At 37.6% G+C, this 18,397-nt stretch overlaps 2 protein-coding genes across 2 annotated transcripts; one reads left to right on the top strand and one right to left on the bottom strand.

Annotated features, from left to right (window-relative positions):
• Positions 1 to 1,874: 1,874 nt before the first annotated feature.
• Positions 1,875 to 7,430, top strand: LOC103702324 (cell division protein FtsZ homolog 1, chloroplastic-like). The gene is made up of 6 exons (XM_008784695.4): positions 1,875 to 2,236; positions 4,510 to 4,609; positions 4,939 to 5,168; positions 5,965 to 6,132; positions 6,246 to 6,479; positions 6,989 to 7,430. The coding sequence occupies exons 1-6, from the start codon at positions 1,985 to 1,987 to the stop codon at positions 7,238 to 7,240; spliced, it is 1,236 nt and encodes a 411-aa protein (XP_008782917.2). The 5' UTR covers positions 1,875 to 1,984; the 3' UTR covers positions 7,241 to 7,430.
• Positions 7,431 to 8,346: 916 nt separating this feature from the next.
• LOC103702325 (3-oxoacyl-[acyl-carrier-protein] synthase, mitochondrial) lies at positions 8,347 to 16,456 on the bottom strand. Its single transcript, XM_008784697.4, has 14 exons — positions 16,203 to 16,456; positions 15,881 to 16,110; positions 15,175 to 15,282; positions 15,030 to 15,101; positions 14,773 to 14,859; positions 14,481 to 14,632; positions 13,014 to 13,094; positions 12,903 to 12,936; positions 10,238 to 10,304; positions 10,071 to 10,147; positions 9,676 to 9,736; positions 9,470 to 9,552; positions 9,024 to 9,095; positions 8,347 to 8,864 (listed from the first exon to the last, which is right to left on the bottom strand). The coding sequence occupies exons 1-14, from the start codon at positions 16,312 to 16,314 to the stop codon at positions 8,700 to 8,702; spliced, it is 1,401 nt and encodes a 466-aa protein (XP_008782919.1). The 5' UTR covers positions 16,315 to 16,456; the 3' UTR covers positions 8,347 to 8,699.
• Between the last annotated feature and the right edge of the window lie 1,941 nt (positions 16,457 to 18,397).

Raw genomic sequence — 18,397 nt, 5'->3', positions numbered from 1 at the left:
ACAGTGTCAGGTGGAACCATGCATCTGATGGTGCTGACTGGAAGAGGTTAATTTGTCCTCATTCAGAACATAAATATAGAAGAAATGGCTCTTAAATGAATGTCAAATGTATCAGTTTTCTAAAGCCATGATCCGTGTAAAAAAAAGCTACATTTTCCGAGGGACGCAAGCATGATCCGTGTCAAAAAAAGCTACATTTTCCCAGGGAGGCGCAGATTGCATTGGAGAACAGTTCCAGAACCTCCGTGAGATCTGGATGTAGGGATGATAATTTATGATTCCGTTTATTAACCTGATCTGCAGATAATCTATTTTAACTAGATTTGGATTTGAAATAAATAGAGTTAGCTAAAAATAAGTCAAAAATATGTAATTTATTTAGATTTATTTATTAAATAGATCGGATTCAATTTTAAATTTTTGATTCGATTAATTTGTTTAATAATTAGATCGGTTATGCTCCGATTGTTTTTAACTCATTTAAATTTATTTAATTTATTAAAAATATATTTAATTTGTTCAATTTATTTAATCTGATTTGATTTATTTAATAAATAAATTATATGAATTGATTTAGGTGTTTAATAAATAGATCACATTAAATTTAAATTTTTGATCCGATTAATAAATAGATTAGATTTGAATTGCGGCTCTTTGATGAAAGGCATCATTATTATAGTCCAAGAGGGTAAGAGTTTTGGTTGGATGCCACGAGGCACCGATACAAGTCCCGTCGCCTAAGGAACCTCAAATAACTGCTGCTATAGAGCTTCGATATTATGCCCAAGAACATTAGGCTTGCCAATTAAGTTGCCAAGAAAAAAATTAATGGAAAAAAAAGGAAAACGGAAATGAAAGAAAACAGAGACAAAGCGCGGCACTTTCTCATGTTTGGCTGATATGAAAAAAACGCAGCTAGTGGATAAGATATCGTCATGCGAACCAGTTGGCTTCTCGTTATTTTCTCTCTAAATAACTAGCACCGGGAGTAGAAAAAGATTAGATTAATTAAAATTTTAATTTTTTTATTTGACCCTCTCTTCTTGATTTTTATATTATCTTTTTTCTTTGACTTTCTCGGCACCCAAACCGGGCCTAAGAAATAAAAAAAGGAACAAAATTCTATGAAGATTGATCTAGCTACGTTTTCAAATCCTGTATCCAAAAATCCAAACAGGGCTCTTTGCAAAAGGATTAGTTCATATAATCTTGATTCTTAACTAATTGAATTTGGTTTTAAAAAAAATATTATGGGCAATGATCGGTGGATTAAAATAAATATCTAAATAATTAGTAAAATATTATATTTTAAGTGAAATTTATTATTTTACTATTTTCATCTTGTCTTTATGGTCTATCGTACCATACTGAATCGGACGGTACCGATACCGATGGCATATCGACATTCGGTACGTCAAAAAAATTACGTATTGTATCGTACCGCTACAAAGTTATTATGGTGCAAACATTAGTTGGCTTACTGCGTTTTTTTGAATAGCAGTGCAAGTCAAGCTTGGCCATGGATCCAACTTTAATCATTTCAATTTGGAGCTTAATCTAAATCATCCATCTGGCGAGTTAGTCCTCCTCCATGTTGATTCGGATCAAGTTTGTCCCCGGTCTAAATTTAATAAGCAGTTTGCCCTCACTCAGCAGTTTGCCCCGATTAAGAAAAGTTAATGTAGGTTATCGGCGACGGTTTTTTTTTTTTTTTACAATAAATCTGATTTATCTGGGATTTGTGAGGAATCGAAAAAATGTCATGGTTTTACCCATCAGCAAGTTTTTGTAGGGGGTTACTTGGAAAAAAAGGAAAACAGAGAAAGAAAAAGAGAAAGAGAAAGAGAGAGAGAGGCAGAGAGAAAAAGGGCAAAAAGGGGAAGGGATTAGAAGACAGAAAAAATTTCAAAACCCTCCAAAACCCTAACGGCCAGATCTGATTTCTGTCCCGATTTCCCTCTCTCCTCCAATCCCCCGTACTCCAATGGCTGCTTCTCCGTGCCTTCAGCTGTGGAATCCCACCACTTTGTGCTCTCCTTCTTCTCTTGGAATTGCCCTCTCCCCACGTGGCCTCGCTCCGGCAGACCGGAGGAGGGCCTCCCATTGGCGAAGGGGCTTGACCTTGCAGTGCTCCTACTCCTCCTCTGCGTCGGTGGACTCTGCCAGGATCAAGGTGGTCGGCGTCGGAGGGGGCGGGAACAATGCCGTCAATCGCATGATTGGAAGTGGACTGGAGGTTTGGGTTCACAAAGCGAGCTCTTTTTCCTCTTTTTACGCGCTGTTTTCTTTCAAGATGCGATTTTGTTCATTTTTTTTGGGATAATCCACTGCGTGTGTTTTTTTTCCAAGACGTGTTTTTTGTTTTTAAAGTACTTATGGGTCTTTCCATGGCTCTTCTTGCATTCGAAAGGGGGAACTGATTGTGCTGTCTTGTACGTTGTAATGCTCTCATTAAATAACAGTTGTCTGGCGAAATATTGTGTTATTCTTGCTTTTAAAATGCGGTTCTATTCACGTTTTTGAGAGTTTTTAACTTAAATGTACTTATGTATCTGATATTGTATACTGCTATACTTTGAATCAATACATTCATATTCTCATGACGCTGTAATATTGTATGCTGAGATGCACTGTGAAATATATTTATTAGATAAACCAAGGTAACCGTGCCGATTAAATCAGGTAATGTTCTATTGATAGATTGAGTCAAGTTTCATTTTTAATTGAGTTTCACAGTAGGTTATGTCAAAGGCATAGGAATTTAAATTGTCAGCTTTTGTGTTTTATAATGTATAGGATCTAATTTTGCACGCAAATATTTTCATGAAGGAATGAAGGTTTAACCTGAAGTTCAAATACAATGCATCAAGTGGGTAGATAACACTCTCCATACCCATTAAGTCATAAATAATGCACTCAGTAGTTTGGGATCAGTTTTTTATGTTATTTATGAAATCCAAGCAGACTTGCCTTAAATTATTGTAACAGATAGTCTAACCAGTCAAAGGAATTGCTGTTTGGGGGGGGGGGGGGGGGGGGGGTGTTATTTTTCAAATAAAGTTTTACTGCTTGCTTTTTGCTTTCTTTATTTGCCTTGGTGTATTAGCCTTTTGGTCTTGTAAATTTCTTCTTTTCTATTGATTAGAGACTGACAAAATTCAAGTGCCTATCTTGGTGCTAAATTTGGAAGAAAGCAGGAAATTTCTTATTTTTTCTTGAGGGAAAATATGGGGGTACTATTTAATTCTTTTAAAGGGAGACAATGGAAAAAATTCAAGAGTTCAAAAGAAGAAAGAGAAAGGGGGAAGATATTCAAAAGGTTGAAGCTTGCTTAAATCCCTTAGCTACCAATTTGGCTCATCTGTATTGCCTTTTGTCTCCTCCATTCCATACCAAAATGGGGCCATCTGTCTAATCAAACTTACCTGGTTATTCATCTCTAGCCCACAGCCTTCACATGTCAGAAAATATTAGTGGCATGAAGAAGGGCGTGCTTTTATTTGTTCCCTTTTGATATGAAACTAGGTTACTTCTATGATTTTGGTTATTGTGTTTCAGCATGCAACTGCCTAGGTGTGCTTATACTTTAGTATTCTCTTGGATCAACAATTGCAACAGTTTGTCAGTCCAATTTATGGTGTTTGATAGGATAGTTTGATTTAGTTGACAACTAGATGTAGTGCTAATTCTTATGATCCATTATTGTATTTGGGAGAGCCAAATTCTTGCGAATAATAGCTATATTTTTCCTTCATTTGTGCTTAACTATCTTTTTCTGCATTATCATTGCGCTTTGGTTGATATTAATAGACCAATTGCTTTACTGTTTCTAAATCTTTGTAAACATCCTTTTCGGAATTACGTTCTTTCTTACATACATACTTACATAATCTTTATTATATTATAGGTCACATACCTAATATTGTTGTTTAAACTAAATGACAGTTTTTCTGTGCTCAAGGGAATTATTTATTGTACTGGTTCTGTTTCTCTCTATTCACAACTTGCTGTAATGTAGGTCTAGCTAATTCAAATCACTTTTTTGTCTACAATTTTGCTTGTCATTTAACTTTGCATCCTCCTGCTTTTCTGAGTATTTATTGGCGAACCAGACAGGACTATGTAAATTTCATTGGCTTTAGTGTTAGCAATTGATACATACCTTTGTCATATAATTTATGGTTTTAAGCAAAAAAATACTCAGAAAATTACTTTCCTGTTTACACTTACCTATTGTTTAAAACTATACGCTGTGTATACCATGTGAGATATAATATAATTCCCTACTGGAGAGGACAAACTTTGAATATTTTTGTAAAGTCTGGCTTTTCACAGCAGAGCTATCAGTTTTTTATCATAATTGTTTGGCTGCCTGTACTTAAACAGTTACGACAATATGGCATAAAGCTGTTGTGGTTCTTGATACTTCTATTCTTATATTCAACTGTCTTATTTAACAGTTGTTTTTAGTTAGTCATAGAATATTCATCATTTTTTTCGCAATGTTAGGGAGTTGAATTTTATGCAATAAACACCGATGCCCAGGCTCTGTTACATTCACAGGCAAAGAATCCTCTACAAATTGGAGAGCTTTTAACTCGTGGTTTAGGTCAGGCACTCTCTACGCTATTTTCAAAACTTCAGTAAAGAATTAATTGCACCAGCTATATCCATATTTGCTGCAATGTAAATTATGATCCGTAAATGTGTGTTCTATGGGATTTAAATTTTTAGTGGTCTTGTTTAGGCTTGCTAAAGCATGTTAACTATCCAAAACACATAGCATCTATCCACTGTTCTCAATCAGTTGCCAAGAAGCATTAACAGGTCAAAAATGCATTTAAGTACTTTGAAGAAAACAATTCCAATATTTCTTTAGTTAAAAAAAGTTGTACATTTTTAATTGGTGTCACTAGATTTTTTTTCTCAAAAGTGCAGGTACTGGTGGAAATCCTCTTCTAGGAGAGCAAGCTGCTGAGGAATCTAAAGAAGCTATTGCCAATGCACTCAAGGACTCAGAGCTTGTTTTTGTAACAGCTGGTATGGGTGGAGGCACAGGATCTGGTGCTGCTCCAGTTGTTGCCCAGATATCAAAGGAAGCTGGTTATCTGACTGTTGGTGTGGTCACTTATCCATTCAGCTTTGAAGGCCGGAAACGTTCATTACAGGCAAGGTTCAAAATGTTCTTTTTCACTTTGTACATGCTGTGCCCCTTGCAGACAGTTCCTTGGATTCGCGACTTTTATATTTATCTTTTTTTCTTCTGAGGGGGGTTAAGTACTTTTGTCTTTTCTGAACATCATTAGGTTGCCTTCACCTAATTCCCTGCTGTCAAATGAATCTTCCATGATGTGTATTCATTGCTAGTGCGACATCAGGAAAATCGCTGAGTTTTACTAAAGCTGTGGTGCAGGATTATACACCCATCTACATATAGGTTGTGATGCAAGCAAAATTGAGTGTCCTGAACAATTTACTAAAAGGTAAAAAGTACTGAGTAAAATTATTGAAGAGCCTGGATAAAAGGCCTGTGCCATCAGAAAGCCCTCAAACAGTGCCAGTATTGATTACTTCTATTGCACTGGTATTGTGCATCATTTTATTTCATGGAGAGCACAATCTGCCTTTGGATGATTGATTGAAGAGTTTTATATCCTTTGCAGGTCACTTCAGTTGAATCTTGTGCTATGTGTGCTAAGATGTGATGTGCTTGAATGCAATGTCTAGGTTAAATTTTAGTCAAACAGCATGCTCAAACTACATAATATTTGGCATAAAATTTTCTGCTCTATTTCTGCATATAAAACTTCCATTGCACTAATTGAGGCATCTTATAATAGATAACGACACCCAGTTGCTATGACATTTTTAGATCTCAGGTAGCTATTTTCCGGTCTCTCCTCTTTAACATGCTTGATTTTGATAAGTATCGAAAGCCTTGATTTGTGCTTTCAACATTTGCAGGCACTGGAGGCTATTGAAAAGTTGCAAAAGAGCGTTGATACTCTTATAGTAATTCCCAATGATCGGTTGTTGGATGTTGTTGACGAGCATACACCTCTTCAGGATGCGTTTCTTCTTGCTGATGATGTTTTACGCCAAGGGGTGCAAGGGATATCTGACATCATATTGGTGAGTGGGCGTAACAGCAACCATTATGTGGGGTAGGGGACTATTTAGTGTTCAGGGACAGCACATTGGTTATGCTACCATTTAATTTTAAAATTATTTCCAAAATTTTGCAGATTCCTGGACTTGTAAATGTTGATTTTGCTGATGTGAAAGCTGTCATGAAGAACTCTGGAACTGCCATGCTTGGTCTTGGTGTTTCCTCTAGTAAAAACCGGGCACTAGAAGCTGCTGAACAAGCAATCTTTGCTCCCCTAATTGGATCATCAATTGAATCTGCTACTGGGGTTGTGTACAATATAACTGGGGGAAAGGATATAACCTTGCAAGAAGTAAACAGAGTCTCCCAGGTGCTTAATATCTGCAACATGCCTACACACAAACCTTTCTTCTAGTGTTTACAGAAGTCATATCTTGTCTCTCATGATTCCCAGCATTCCTAGTACTTACCATATTTGATATTGATAACCAGATTTTTGGTCCTATATTCAGATTGTGCATTATGCCTGTACGTCTATCTATACATAATTATGCACAACCACAGACATGTATACTTAAATGAATGCGGTGATATATATATTTATATATACATATATGTACACGTATAAGAATACATTTCTTGTACACATGTACATATTTATACATTTATGCCTGAATACATGGATACATACATGTACAAACATAGGTGCTAGGCCTTTTCTCTGAACTTCTACGATATCATGCTCTCTCTCAATCTCACAATGTTAGCTCGTCTCTGAGTTGAATTCTGTTGTATGTAATCCTTATAGTCTCTCTCCTGTGCAGGCCAGATGACAATGGTTGGTCTGATAAAAATCTCATGTTTATGCTGTTTTTACAGGTCGTAACTAGCCTGGCAGATCCTTCTGCAAATATAATATTTGGAGCCGTTGTTGATGACCGCTACACAGGTGAAATCCATGTGACAATAATTGCTACAGGCTTCCCTCAGTCTTTTCAGAAAACCCTCCTGACAGATCCAAAGGTTGCAAAAGCTGTTGATGTCCGAGAAAACAAAGGTTGGGCTCTCCGCCGTAACACTGCCACCGACTCATCGCCGGTGCCCTCAATGCCCCGGAGGCTGTTCTTCTGAGTAGTTTTTGCTGCAAAAGGCAGCCCCACTAAAAAAAAACAGTTGGATCACATTCACCCTCCAATCCATGTATACGGCTTCTCATTTTATTTTGTTTTTCGAGTGTATGTTTCCTGATCTCATCCTTGAAGGATGAAAAAGAACTGTTTTGGCCCCACAAATCTTTTTGAATTTTCCTTATTTTTTGCGATTATAATGGTGTAATTAATTTGTGTCGGTCTAAGTGGAAGATGAGTGATGGTCCGAAGGTTTAATTGCACTACTGAGGGGGTACTTCTACATCAATTTTTAGTGCGACCTTGACTTTCCTATTTTATTGTAGCTGATGGATGGATATTGGAACACCTTGGTTGAGAGATTCAGTAGCAGTGCATTATACATTTGGGTTGGGGGTGGAATTTGGCCATCTAATACCATTCCAGAAAACAAGCTACCTTGAATTGACATAAGAAAAAAAAGGGATTTGGCGGAGAGCATGCTGCCTAATGAGTGCAAGCTATAATATCCATCGGATTTCACATTAGTATTTGGTAGTTCGAGTATTCATTTTTCCTAAACCAACCAGGCCTAAGCTATATATAGCTGCTTCTTTAATGTCACGAATTCTTGTTGAGGAGCTCTGGGATTTTAAAATTAGTGCAGTTGTGGTGCTATTGGAGTCCTAAACATTAATGCCTAGGATATGCTATGGCAACTTCAAACAGTCTCCAAGATTTAACCGCTGCAATGAGAAGGGGGGAGAAAAATTCATCACTTTCCAGAGACATTCAGACCTGGACGAGTGCAGCTCAGGCTCCCTGCAGGGGAGAAACTTCAGGCTTCAACTGCGACTAATGGCAGATTTTGAGATCTTGGAGTAGAAAAATGGATATCCAAATGGTCTAAAACAACTTTGGGCAACTTCTAACTACTCCGTCCATAACTTTTTCCACATCGTTTTGAGCTCAACAAAACCAAATACAAAAATCGAGTTCAATAATTTTTTGAATTTACTAGTATACAGTCCATGGCTAAGCGATCCACATCCAGCAATTGAGAACTTAACAAAATGGGCTCCCAAATGGAAGAGAACATTGTGGCCACAAAGAGGGTTCCAACCCTTTCCTGGACAAAAGATTTTTATTATACAAACAAAAACCTCCAGTCAAAATTTTACAGCTCAGAATACAGCCAACATTTTGAAAGAAAATACAGATTTTCTGAGGATAAATCAGAAATAAATTAATAAATTCTCAAAGGTAAGAACATCTCGTTTTATAAGAAATTACATTCCTTTAATCCTGATCTTGAGAGGGTCATTGTGAAACCTGGACATAAGCTCCAGCCACTCAGAGCTCAATCACCAGTATATTGTAAGGCAGCATTCCCGCACTCCTACAACTGTGTCATCCATACGGCAGCAGGAATAATTATTAATGATTTGAAAAGAATTTTTAACTCATGGCCTTAGGCAGTGATGCTATGGAGGTTGAATAAACAGCAAGGACGCATTGGTTCCACCAAAGCCAAAAGAATTCGAGAGCGCAGCTCTTATTTGCATCTTCTTTGAAGCACTTAATGGCATGTATGCACCATTAAAAACTGGGTCTGGTTCATCTAGATTAAGTGTTGGTGGAGCAATTCCCTGAAAATAACAAAATAAATGAATGAAATTTTCTGATCATGGACGGACTTCAACATTCTTATTCTTAGCTGCAACAAACAGTTGAAGAGGATTGACTGATAAATTGAAGATATGAACCAAAAATAAGTTTGCCTCTGAAAAGTTATAAAGTAAACGTACATGGTGGATGGCAAGAACAGCAAAGATTGCTTCCACAGACCCAGCTGCTCCTAGTAGATGACCAGTTGCCCCCTAAAGATCATTAGATTGTAAGCACATGATGAATGAAAAAATCCGGGGAAAAAACAAACAGAGTAATGCCCCTGTTACTCCAAAAAGTAAAACTGTATAAGACTTAAAGTCTATGTGACAGACAACTGTGTAACTAGCTGAGGTGAAAGCCTCTGTAAATATACCCCATTCTTTAATAAATTCACCCCTCTTGAGAATCACTATTCACGGAGAGACAGAAACCCAGAGTAGTTCTTTAACCAAAACCAAGAGTGTATTTATTATTTCAGATTAAAAAAAAGCAGATATTACAAAAACCTAATCCCCAGCATCCCATGAGCAAATGGGATTGGCCACCCGTCAAGTGGCTGAAAGGAACACAAGTACAAGATTACCTTTGTGGAGGACAGTGCTAAAGCACCTGATGTTGCATGATCTAAGAATAGAGATTTTATTGCACTGGCTTCTACAGCATCACCTGTTCAAGAGTGGAATTTTGAATATTTAGTAATTGTGTGAGGCATCCAAATCAGCTCTATATAATCAGCACAGCATTCAGTTATTTATTCTACACAGAAGTTGGAAAGGCCAAGGCATATACCAAGAGGTGTTGATGTTGCATGAGCATTCACATAATCTACTTCATTTGGATGAAGCCCTGACTACAGGTGAAAATTAAAGGAGTAAGCTGCTTTGCTGCAACAAACCAACATACATTGGTCGAGCAAACTATTTGCACTTTTCATAAACGAAAATTGAAAAATATAATCCCTCTTGTTAGACATAAAAGGGACAAAGATCTAAGAATTAATGTGATAATAGACATGACAACAAAATTCAGTAATAATGAAGACTTTCAGACAGTCAGCAAGCTAGTGCATATTTACCTAGATCCCCAACAATGGAACCTGAGGCGCACAGCATGCACATAACCTAAAACCTCTGTTATACAGCAAGTTGCAAGGGCCACTTGTAATAACAACAAAAATACCATACCTGTTCTATTGCACGTGTCATTGCCAAAATAGCACCCCTTCCTTCATTGTGTGGCTGAGTTATGTGATAGGCATCACCTAACATAGTCAATTTCCCAATCTTTTTATAGGCCGACTGAATGATGTAAAAGCAATCATAAGTATTGCTGTATATAAAGAGAAACACACCTGACATCCCATAACCTCGAAGCTCTGCATAAATTCTTGCTCCTCGTTCCTTTGCATGATCAAGTTCCTTAATAAAGAATAGAAAAAATCAATGCACAGGGGAATTCAAGCATTTTGGACAAGATAATTGTGATACTTGGAATTTCATACTAAAACAACCAAACCATTTACGATTAAGGGAAAACAGGCATGCAAATACTGAATGTAAATATATAGCTACAAAAATTTAAAAACCATAAGTACTTGGGGTCAACTTTATAAACCTTTCTCTCCCTTTGTATTAAGGGCTTCTTATGAATCAAAACCTTTTCTTTTCTCTTATTTTTCCATCACAGACCATTCAACAAAAGTTTGAACCATTTACATTAGTTCCATCAACATCAGACCCTTCTGAAAACTTCAATGCAGATGCTCAAACCATTTACCTTAGTCCTTTACTACTTCATGCTCAGCTGTTGTAATGCATACTCATGCAGGGGTCATTATCGTCACGGTTGAGATCTGAAGATCAATTTCGATCTTGCATATTATTTTAAATTTGAGAATAGTTTCAGATTTTTATGAAGAAAATCTGGGTGGAATCAAATTCATGACTTGATGCAAATCCTCAAGCCAAAAGATGAGAAGACAAACATAAGAAAAACGGAAAAATAGAGAGGAAGAGAGAATAATATTTACATTCTTAATCCTGCCATAGCACTTTCAGGTGAAGTTGGTCAAAACAAGCTCCTACATTTTAAAAATGCATCAGGATACCCCAAAATCATACATAACAAGGTGAAATGATGGATGAAATATAAAGCTATGGCCCTAGACACGTATGGCTATCCTTAGATCCGAACAAAAAGAAGACCTCATCAAATTTTAATATTAGAGACACACCTAATCAAGGATCATTGTGCCAGTATCAGTCCCGTACCGGTTACCTGGCAGTACGGTTCGGTACGTCTCTGTGTTATTTCATGTCGGGCCCATACCGACAAAGTGAAGAGGCGGGAGAGAGGGGGAACAGGAGAGAGGAAAAGAGAGAGGGGAAAGAAGGAGAGGGAGGAAGAGTGGAAGAAAGGAGGAGGGTGGCGGCCGGCCGACAGAGGACCACAGATATTTTGAAAAAGATAAGTGAAGTCGGCAAGGAGGTTGTCGACTTCACTTAAATTCTTCAAAATAAAAAAAGGAGCCCCTCTGAGAACCTTATTTCGAACGAAACGGAAAAACTGGAGGGCGGAGCCCTTCCTTCGCCCCTTCCCGAGCCCTCCGTCGACCGTCCACCACCCTTCCTCTCTCTCCCTCCCTCCCTCTCCCCCTCTCTCTTTCTCTTTCTTTCTCCCTCTCCCCTTCTCTCGTCGCTTTCTTGATGCAAAGTGGAACCATCCCAGTCCGTTGCCGGTACAGCTCAGTATGCTCCGAACTAGGAGGTTCGGGACAGTTCCGCCAATGTTGCGCCTAATCTAGACAACATCCTATGTCATACCATGATATACCTAATTCAAACACTATTGATCAAGATCTAGACACATCGATCTACAATCTCATCATTGTGATGCTTATATGCATGAATACTTCTTAATGACCAAAACTTTACCACTCAAAATCCCAATCCTTTATTCATGTATATGATTTCCTATTAGTTTAAAATATCATTCAACACCAAAGAAACATCCCTTAATTACATCTATCTACTTGGTTAAAAATGTTCCCATCTTTCTCTCTATTCATCCATAAAATAGAGTTATAAAAAAATAGAGTGTCATGGTACCTCTCATCCATCAACACGACTATCTAATCCAATTCAACTCCAACTCATTGATCCACATCTATGCAGTCATGCCTCTTCTTTTATTTTACAACTTGAAAATAGATAGATACTCTCCCATTCTGTAAGATGTACTTGTTTTGTTTCACAATCACTTTCTATGGAGGAAAAGAGTGACATACATCACAGCACATCTTGAACAAAACAGATTTTGCAACTTAGAATCTCAAAACAAGAAGCATTAAACTAGTCATAAATCAGGGTGTAGATGATAAATGGCTGACTTTTGTATTACCTAGTACACAGAAACATCTGACCAATAATGTGATAAATGGACACTTACCAATTCTTTTTTATCAGCACATTGTAGTTGGAGTACATCTTGATGATTTGATGTCATAAGACACCAAAATTCTGGCATAGTTGCTAACATAACATGCTAGCTACCAGATGGATTTACATCTTCAATGTAAACAATGTTTCCAATGTTGTAGTGCTTCTTGGTCAAAAGTGGAACTCCCATTGTTGCCAAATTTCATTCCATGTAAACAACAATAATCATGTGCCAAGTTAATCAGGAAAGACTACTTCTATCAAATATTAATGGAATTTTTTTCAAGATGCCTTGCGAGTTTTCATTTTGTGCATTGCCATTTCACTACTAGATGGAGATGTTGCAAGGTTTCATTTTGTGCATTGCCATTTCATTATTAAATAGAGATAGAGTGCTAATTTATCACACATGAACAGGACTCTTGTGCATCTGATTACCTATGCAATTAAAATGAACAATTTCTAGTACCTGACTTAACATCTGGAGACATACATATAATACAAGAAATGGAGAAAAACCTCAGTGATCAATACAATTGCAGGAGAAAGAATAAGTCGTAAATCTTTCACTAAACTGACCTCCAACACCATCACTCCACAGCCTTCGCCCATCCTGTAAATTTCTGATAGATCAGATGTCAGCTCCAAACCAATGCAAAATAAAGGGAAGGTGTTAGGAGCATGTCATACACAAATCCATCTCTTTTGCAATCAAAGGGCCGAGAAGATGCATGCGGAAGAAAGTTATACTTCGTAGTCAATGCTCTTGACCTGAAAAGGAACATACTAGATTATAATATTATCTAGTTAAAATGCACACAAGATAATCATTTTGGGTATAGAACTTAACATGCAATAGAGACAGATAAACATGTATCCTAGTTATATAAACAAATACATATGCATGTAATGCAACAACTTCATACTCATAGCACATACATATGTGATGAGTAAAACTTTGTAAAGTGTCCTCATTGTCCTATGTGATTGACTGTTTTGGTGCATTTATAGCATCATAAAATACATACATATGCATACAGAGCACATAGAGGACAGTCTGATATTTGTGTTACATACATGCTGCAACACTTAGATCCTAATGGTTAAAGCTGTTGTTTAAGATCACCTTAGGTTCCGGCTGAGAAGTTTTTTTTTTTTTCTTTTTGAAATGAGCAATTCTTCCATTTCTTTAATAAATAGGACTGACCAGGTCTTAGAGCACAATGCATGCCATCTAAGAAGATGATTGTGTCCATAAATGGTGTTCTAAGCTGCACAAAAGGGTTGACTGTATCACCTACTCAAATAGACATATTGATGGATGTTTAAAAAAATACAGAAAATGAATTACAGAATTCCACCTGTGTGGAACAAATGTTTATTTTTAACATGATTTATGTAATACTAAGAAGATCAATCATGATGGATGGCACCTTAACAGCATCACAGCCCCATGTCTATACTATTCAGAATTATACAAGTAATGGAAATATGAATCAGAAGACAAGAAAACATAAGAACACCTCAAAAAGGAAGCAAGCTTTGGTACCCAATCATAAAGAAAAGACCAGATTGCAAACCCAATGATTATAAAGGGAAGAAAATAAATTGATAAAAAGGAGACATTATTAGAGACCAAAACTGCTGCTTCTAGAATTAGTGGCACATAAATTAGTATTTCAAATTTGTATGTAGAGAATAAATTCTAAAAGAAAAAGTGAAGTAGTTGAAAACAACAATCTAAGTCTTGGCAGGATGTCCCGCAAGGCACCGAGACAGGGTATCATCCCATGTGTCGGGACATGACCATCCCACCATCGTCCTAGTGTCCCGATCGGCACATCCTGGGACATCCTCTGTCCCAAATGCCGGGACAAAGCGGGATGATGGCACATCCCGTTCCATGAGAAAACTGGGACAACCCCATCCCACGGGATTTAAAACCTTGGTTGAAAATGCTTAGAAACAACATAGATCTTCAAATGGCAGGACCATAGGAACCCCTAGTCTAACATATGAGTAAAGCTATTTTAGAATATCGTACATTCATAACTAAAGTTGCTCAGATAAAAAATCCAAGATGGAGGGCCAAGATTAAATTCCATAAGAAACAATTAAGTAACAAGATTTTGTCATAGAGGATCAGTTGAAACTTACCTACAGAATCCAGCTATTGATAAAGCATCAATACTAGACTCTGTTCCTCCTGCTATCATAACATCTGCATCTCCAAATTGAATCATCCTTGTAGCATCCCCAATAGAATGCGCCCCTGTGGCACAAGCTGTCACAGCAGCATGATTGGGACCCTGTATACAAGAGATACAATATTGTTGTCATTCTTGACTTTCATGTTAAAAACTACAATTCAAACTATCATGCTTTAAAGCCGTAAAACATATAAGGAATGAGATCAATGACAGCACATGGAAAGAACTAATTTACATACCTGGAATCCATATTTCATGCTGACATGACCTGATGTCATGTTGATTAATATTCTAGGTATGAAGAACGGACTAAGCCTACGTAAACGCTGCGCTCAAAATGTAGAAAACATCAAGTTATTTGATAAAGCCATGTTTACAATGCATGGTATTGTATGGGCCAGTAATCAAGACCACTGGCAAGGGAAGCATCATTTCATAAAAAAGAAATCAGATGAAAAGTTTGTTGCAGCAACAAATTTAACAATTGAAAACAAACCTTCTCACAGATCATTTGTGCTGCATCTAAAATGTCAGAAATGCTTCCAATCCCCCCACCGATGGAAACACCCTGGTGCCTTTCAAGTTAGAACATACGCACTAGCGGTACAATCTTGTAAAGTGTCAAAAGAAAAAATGAGTACCGTTCTTTCCTTCTTTTCAAACTCAATTGGCAGCCAGTTTGCATCTCTAAGAGCCTCGTCACTTGAACATAGTGCATATGCTATAAATCTTGCTATGGATCTATGGTCCTGGGAAAAGGGGAAAAATAAACCTAAATAAGAAAAGCCTACAAATAGATTTATTAGTTGCTGATTGTAGTTCCATTTATGGTTGTTTTATTTAGTGAGTTGCTGGAGAAAAGAAATACAGTCCATTACTCAATATAATACGGTACCCTCATGTTCCCCTTCAAGCTTGTGAGATTCCTAAAGAGAAGGGAAAAATGATAGAAATGGTTTGTTGGTTAAATTAATATGTTTGAATAAAATACTAAGAAACTCTGTACCACTGAACAAAAAAGTAAGACATAAGTATGCAGTATAAATATTTTTTAAGAGAAAAAGCAGTCTCCAGATATTTAGTATCAGTCCATCACAAATCCAGAATGTGGTGCAGGATTCACTACGAAAGAAATAAGCGAGCAATGTGCATTCAGTAATATTACGAACGAAGATCATTTCATATACAAAGAAACAACTAGAAAGCGGTTTCCGGCAAATTGGCTTCTTGATATCAAGAAAAGAAACAAACTGATAGCTAAAATTGAAAATGCCCCCGCAGCAAAGCTAAGAAGCAGGAAGAGGATACAAGAAAAAAGAACCCACGTCCAAAATTCCAACTTTGTACCTTGGACTGAAGCCATTGTTCCTCATCGAACTCTCCGCCCTCTTTGCCGGAGGGCACGATGGCGGCGACCTTGGACGCGAGCTGCTCGTAGGTGTGCATCACCGTTGCTTCATCGAAGCCGTCCATCTTGAGATCAGAGGGCACGAGCGCCCGGATCCCGCATTGCCCCGCTACCAGCCGGCTCCACGTGCGCTCCACCCCGCACCCAAGCGGCGTGACCATCCCCAGACCTGCCCACGGGCTCAAGATCACCACCATGGGGTCGAAAAAGAACGACGAATAAGGAAAAGGGGGTGAAGGTCGGATGGCGGTGATCGATTACCTGTGACCACGACGCGGCGGCGGGGAGCGTTGGGAGGCGGAGAGAACGGTTGGGACGAGAAGAAGCGGCGACCAAACGGAGGGCGGAGGGCGCGGCGGAGGAGGGCGGCCATGGCGGAAGGGGAAGGTCTCGGAGACTAAAACCCTAACAAGGTCGGAGAGGAGAGGGGAGGGTTTAAGGAGAAGGGAAGAAGGTGGAGGAGAAACCGGCGATCAGCTGTTCTGGCCATAATATCATTTTCATGCCGTCTGACGATGGGGGAGTGGACGTGTATTTTCTATTAACATGTGGGGCCCGCATGTACTCCTAATGTATTTTCCTTTTTTTTTTTTTTTCTTCGTCCAAGGGTGGGCCATGTCATTTTAGCATAATGCAACAAATAGAATGAAAAGAAAGAAAATAAAAACGCGGTGCAGAATGGCCACTTGACAAAACCAGCAGATCTCTCCTGAATACTGGACAGTAAAAAAGGCGACTTAGTCTGCTGTCATATTCGCCTCTTGATACACATGTACAGTCTGGAAGGCGTTGCAGTCCTCCATTATTTAAAGTAAGTCACAGAGTAGAAGGTTTTCATCTTTCCCTTGCCTCCCACCTCGTAACCTTTCGATCACCAAGGTCGAGTCTCCCTTGAGGATGATGCGCTCCACCTCCAAAACTCGTCTAGCATAAGTAATGCCTTTACATGCCGTCCTGAGCTCCGCTCTTATAACTGCCAATCAACCGGTGCTTCGCCCCTAGCAATAATCAATCTAGCTTGGCTCCCATGGGATGTTCAGATTTTCAAATGTTTTATATATAATAACTCCTTGTCTTGATTTTATTTTGATATTATAAGATTATGGTTCCATAGCATCTAACGTTTTATTGTGTTGTGCAACATATTTCATAAAGATTCTAAAATTATAAAATAAAGTTGCTTTGCTACTAGATTTTAATATTTGCAATGTCATCTTTATTTTTTTTATTTTTTTTATCTTTTTAGTACAACGATAGCTCACATCTGACGGGCATGGGTACAACCGGTAAAATTAGAAAAAAAAAAAACACAAAGTGTGAGGCACCAATCCATGGCTAACCCAACTAAAAGCAATGTCATCTTTATTTTTCAACTTTCTTTAATAACTATTTATCTTTTCAAAAGCTTTAAAATCTAAAAATTTTAAATGGAGAAAAATAATATAATCATGTCTAGACCAATATATTAATGCTTTAAAATTAAAAAACTTTAGATAGGATTTGGACCCACACTATTGGATACCTCTCCCATCTGAAAATTATTTCACCAACTTAACAAGTTGGTACCGAAAACCTTAGTTTTATTCTTTTTTTTCATTGATTTAGTAATATAATTTTTCTTAAAATATGTTTTTTATTATTGAAGAAGGTTGGAAAAAGGTCGGTGTTTCATTAAGAGAAACAATCGAAAATGTGAATAGATCTATACTCTGCAATTGCATTATTAAGTGCTTAACCTCGGCTGAAATCTTGGATTGCTTTGCTCTAGAGAAGATCAATATTTCAAATCAGAAAAAACCATACCGATAGGTATTTGAGTTGCGATGTGATTATCTAGCTTAAAAGCTTAAGTTAATTGTGGTTGACTATGTTTAAATACTTATCCAGAATAAAAATGTAATATAGCAAATAGATCTAAATAATTTTGTGTTGAAAGCATATGTATATAATCTATTGTATTCTCATTGTCTGAGTCAGCATTGTCAATTGTGCGACATAATGAAGCATGATGAATGGTGCAAGAGTGACTCTTTTTTTTTGAGTGATTTTTTGTGATCTACCATAGCATTTGCATTTCCTACAGCGCAAATGAGGCTGCTCATGAAACAGCAGTGGCCATACTTGCTAGAGCTTATTCTAAATTTGGCTCAACTTGAAAACAAGCCTAGCTCAAATATAATTTAAAGCTCGACTTATGTAACATCCATGATCCATCCACTTCAGATGTAGTGGAAAAGCTTAGGCTTAGCTCGACTAGAACTCGGCTCAAAATGTAATCAAGCTAAACTTGAGCAATTTTTGTTGAGCTCGACTCAAGCAACTTGTTTAGAATCCAAGCCGAGCCCGAGCAGTCTGATACTCAGCTAAGCTGATTTCCGTCCCTGAGCATTTTGCCTATTTTTCAAAACTTGCATTGTAAATAAGATCTTTGACAATAATACATACTTGCTAACTGA

Source organism: Phoenix dactylifera, chromosome 7, assembly GCF_009389715.1.
Source record: "Phoenix dactylifera cultivar Barhee BC4 chromosome 7, palm_55x_up_171113_PBpolish2nd_filt_p, whole genome shotgun sequence".
NCBI lineage: Eukaryota > Viridiplantae > Streptophyta > Magnoliopsida > Arecales > Arecaceae > Phoenix > Phoenix dactylifera.
The sequence above is the reverse complement of the archived record's forward strand: the minus strand, read 5'-3'. Positions and strand labels throughout refer to the sequence as shown.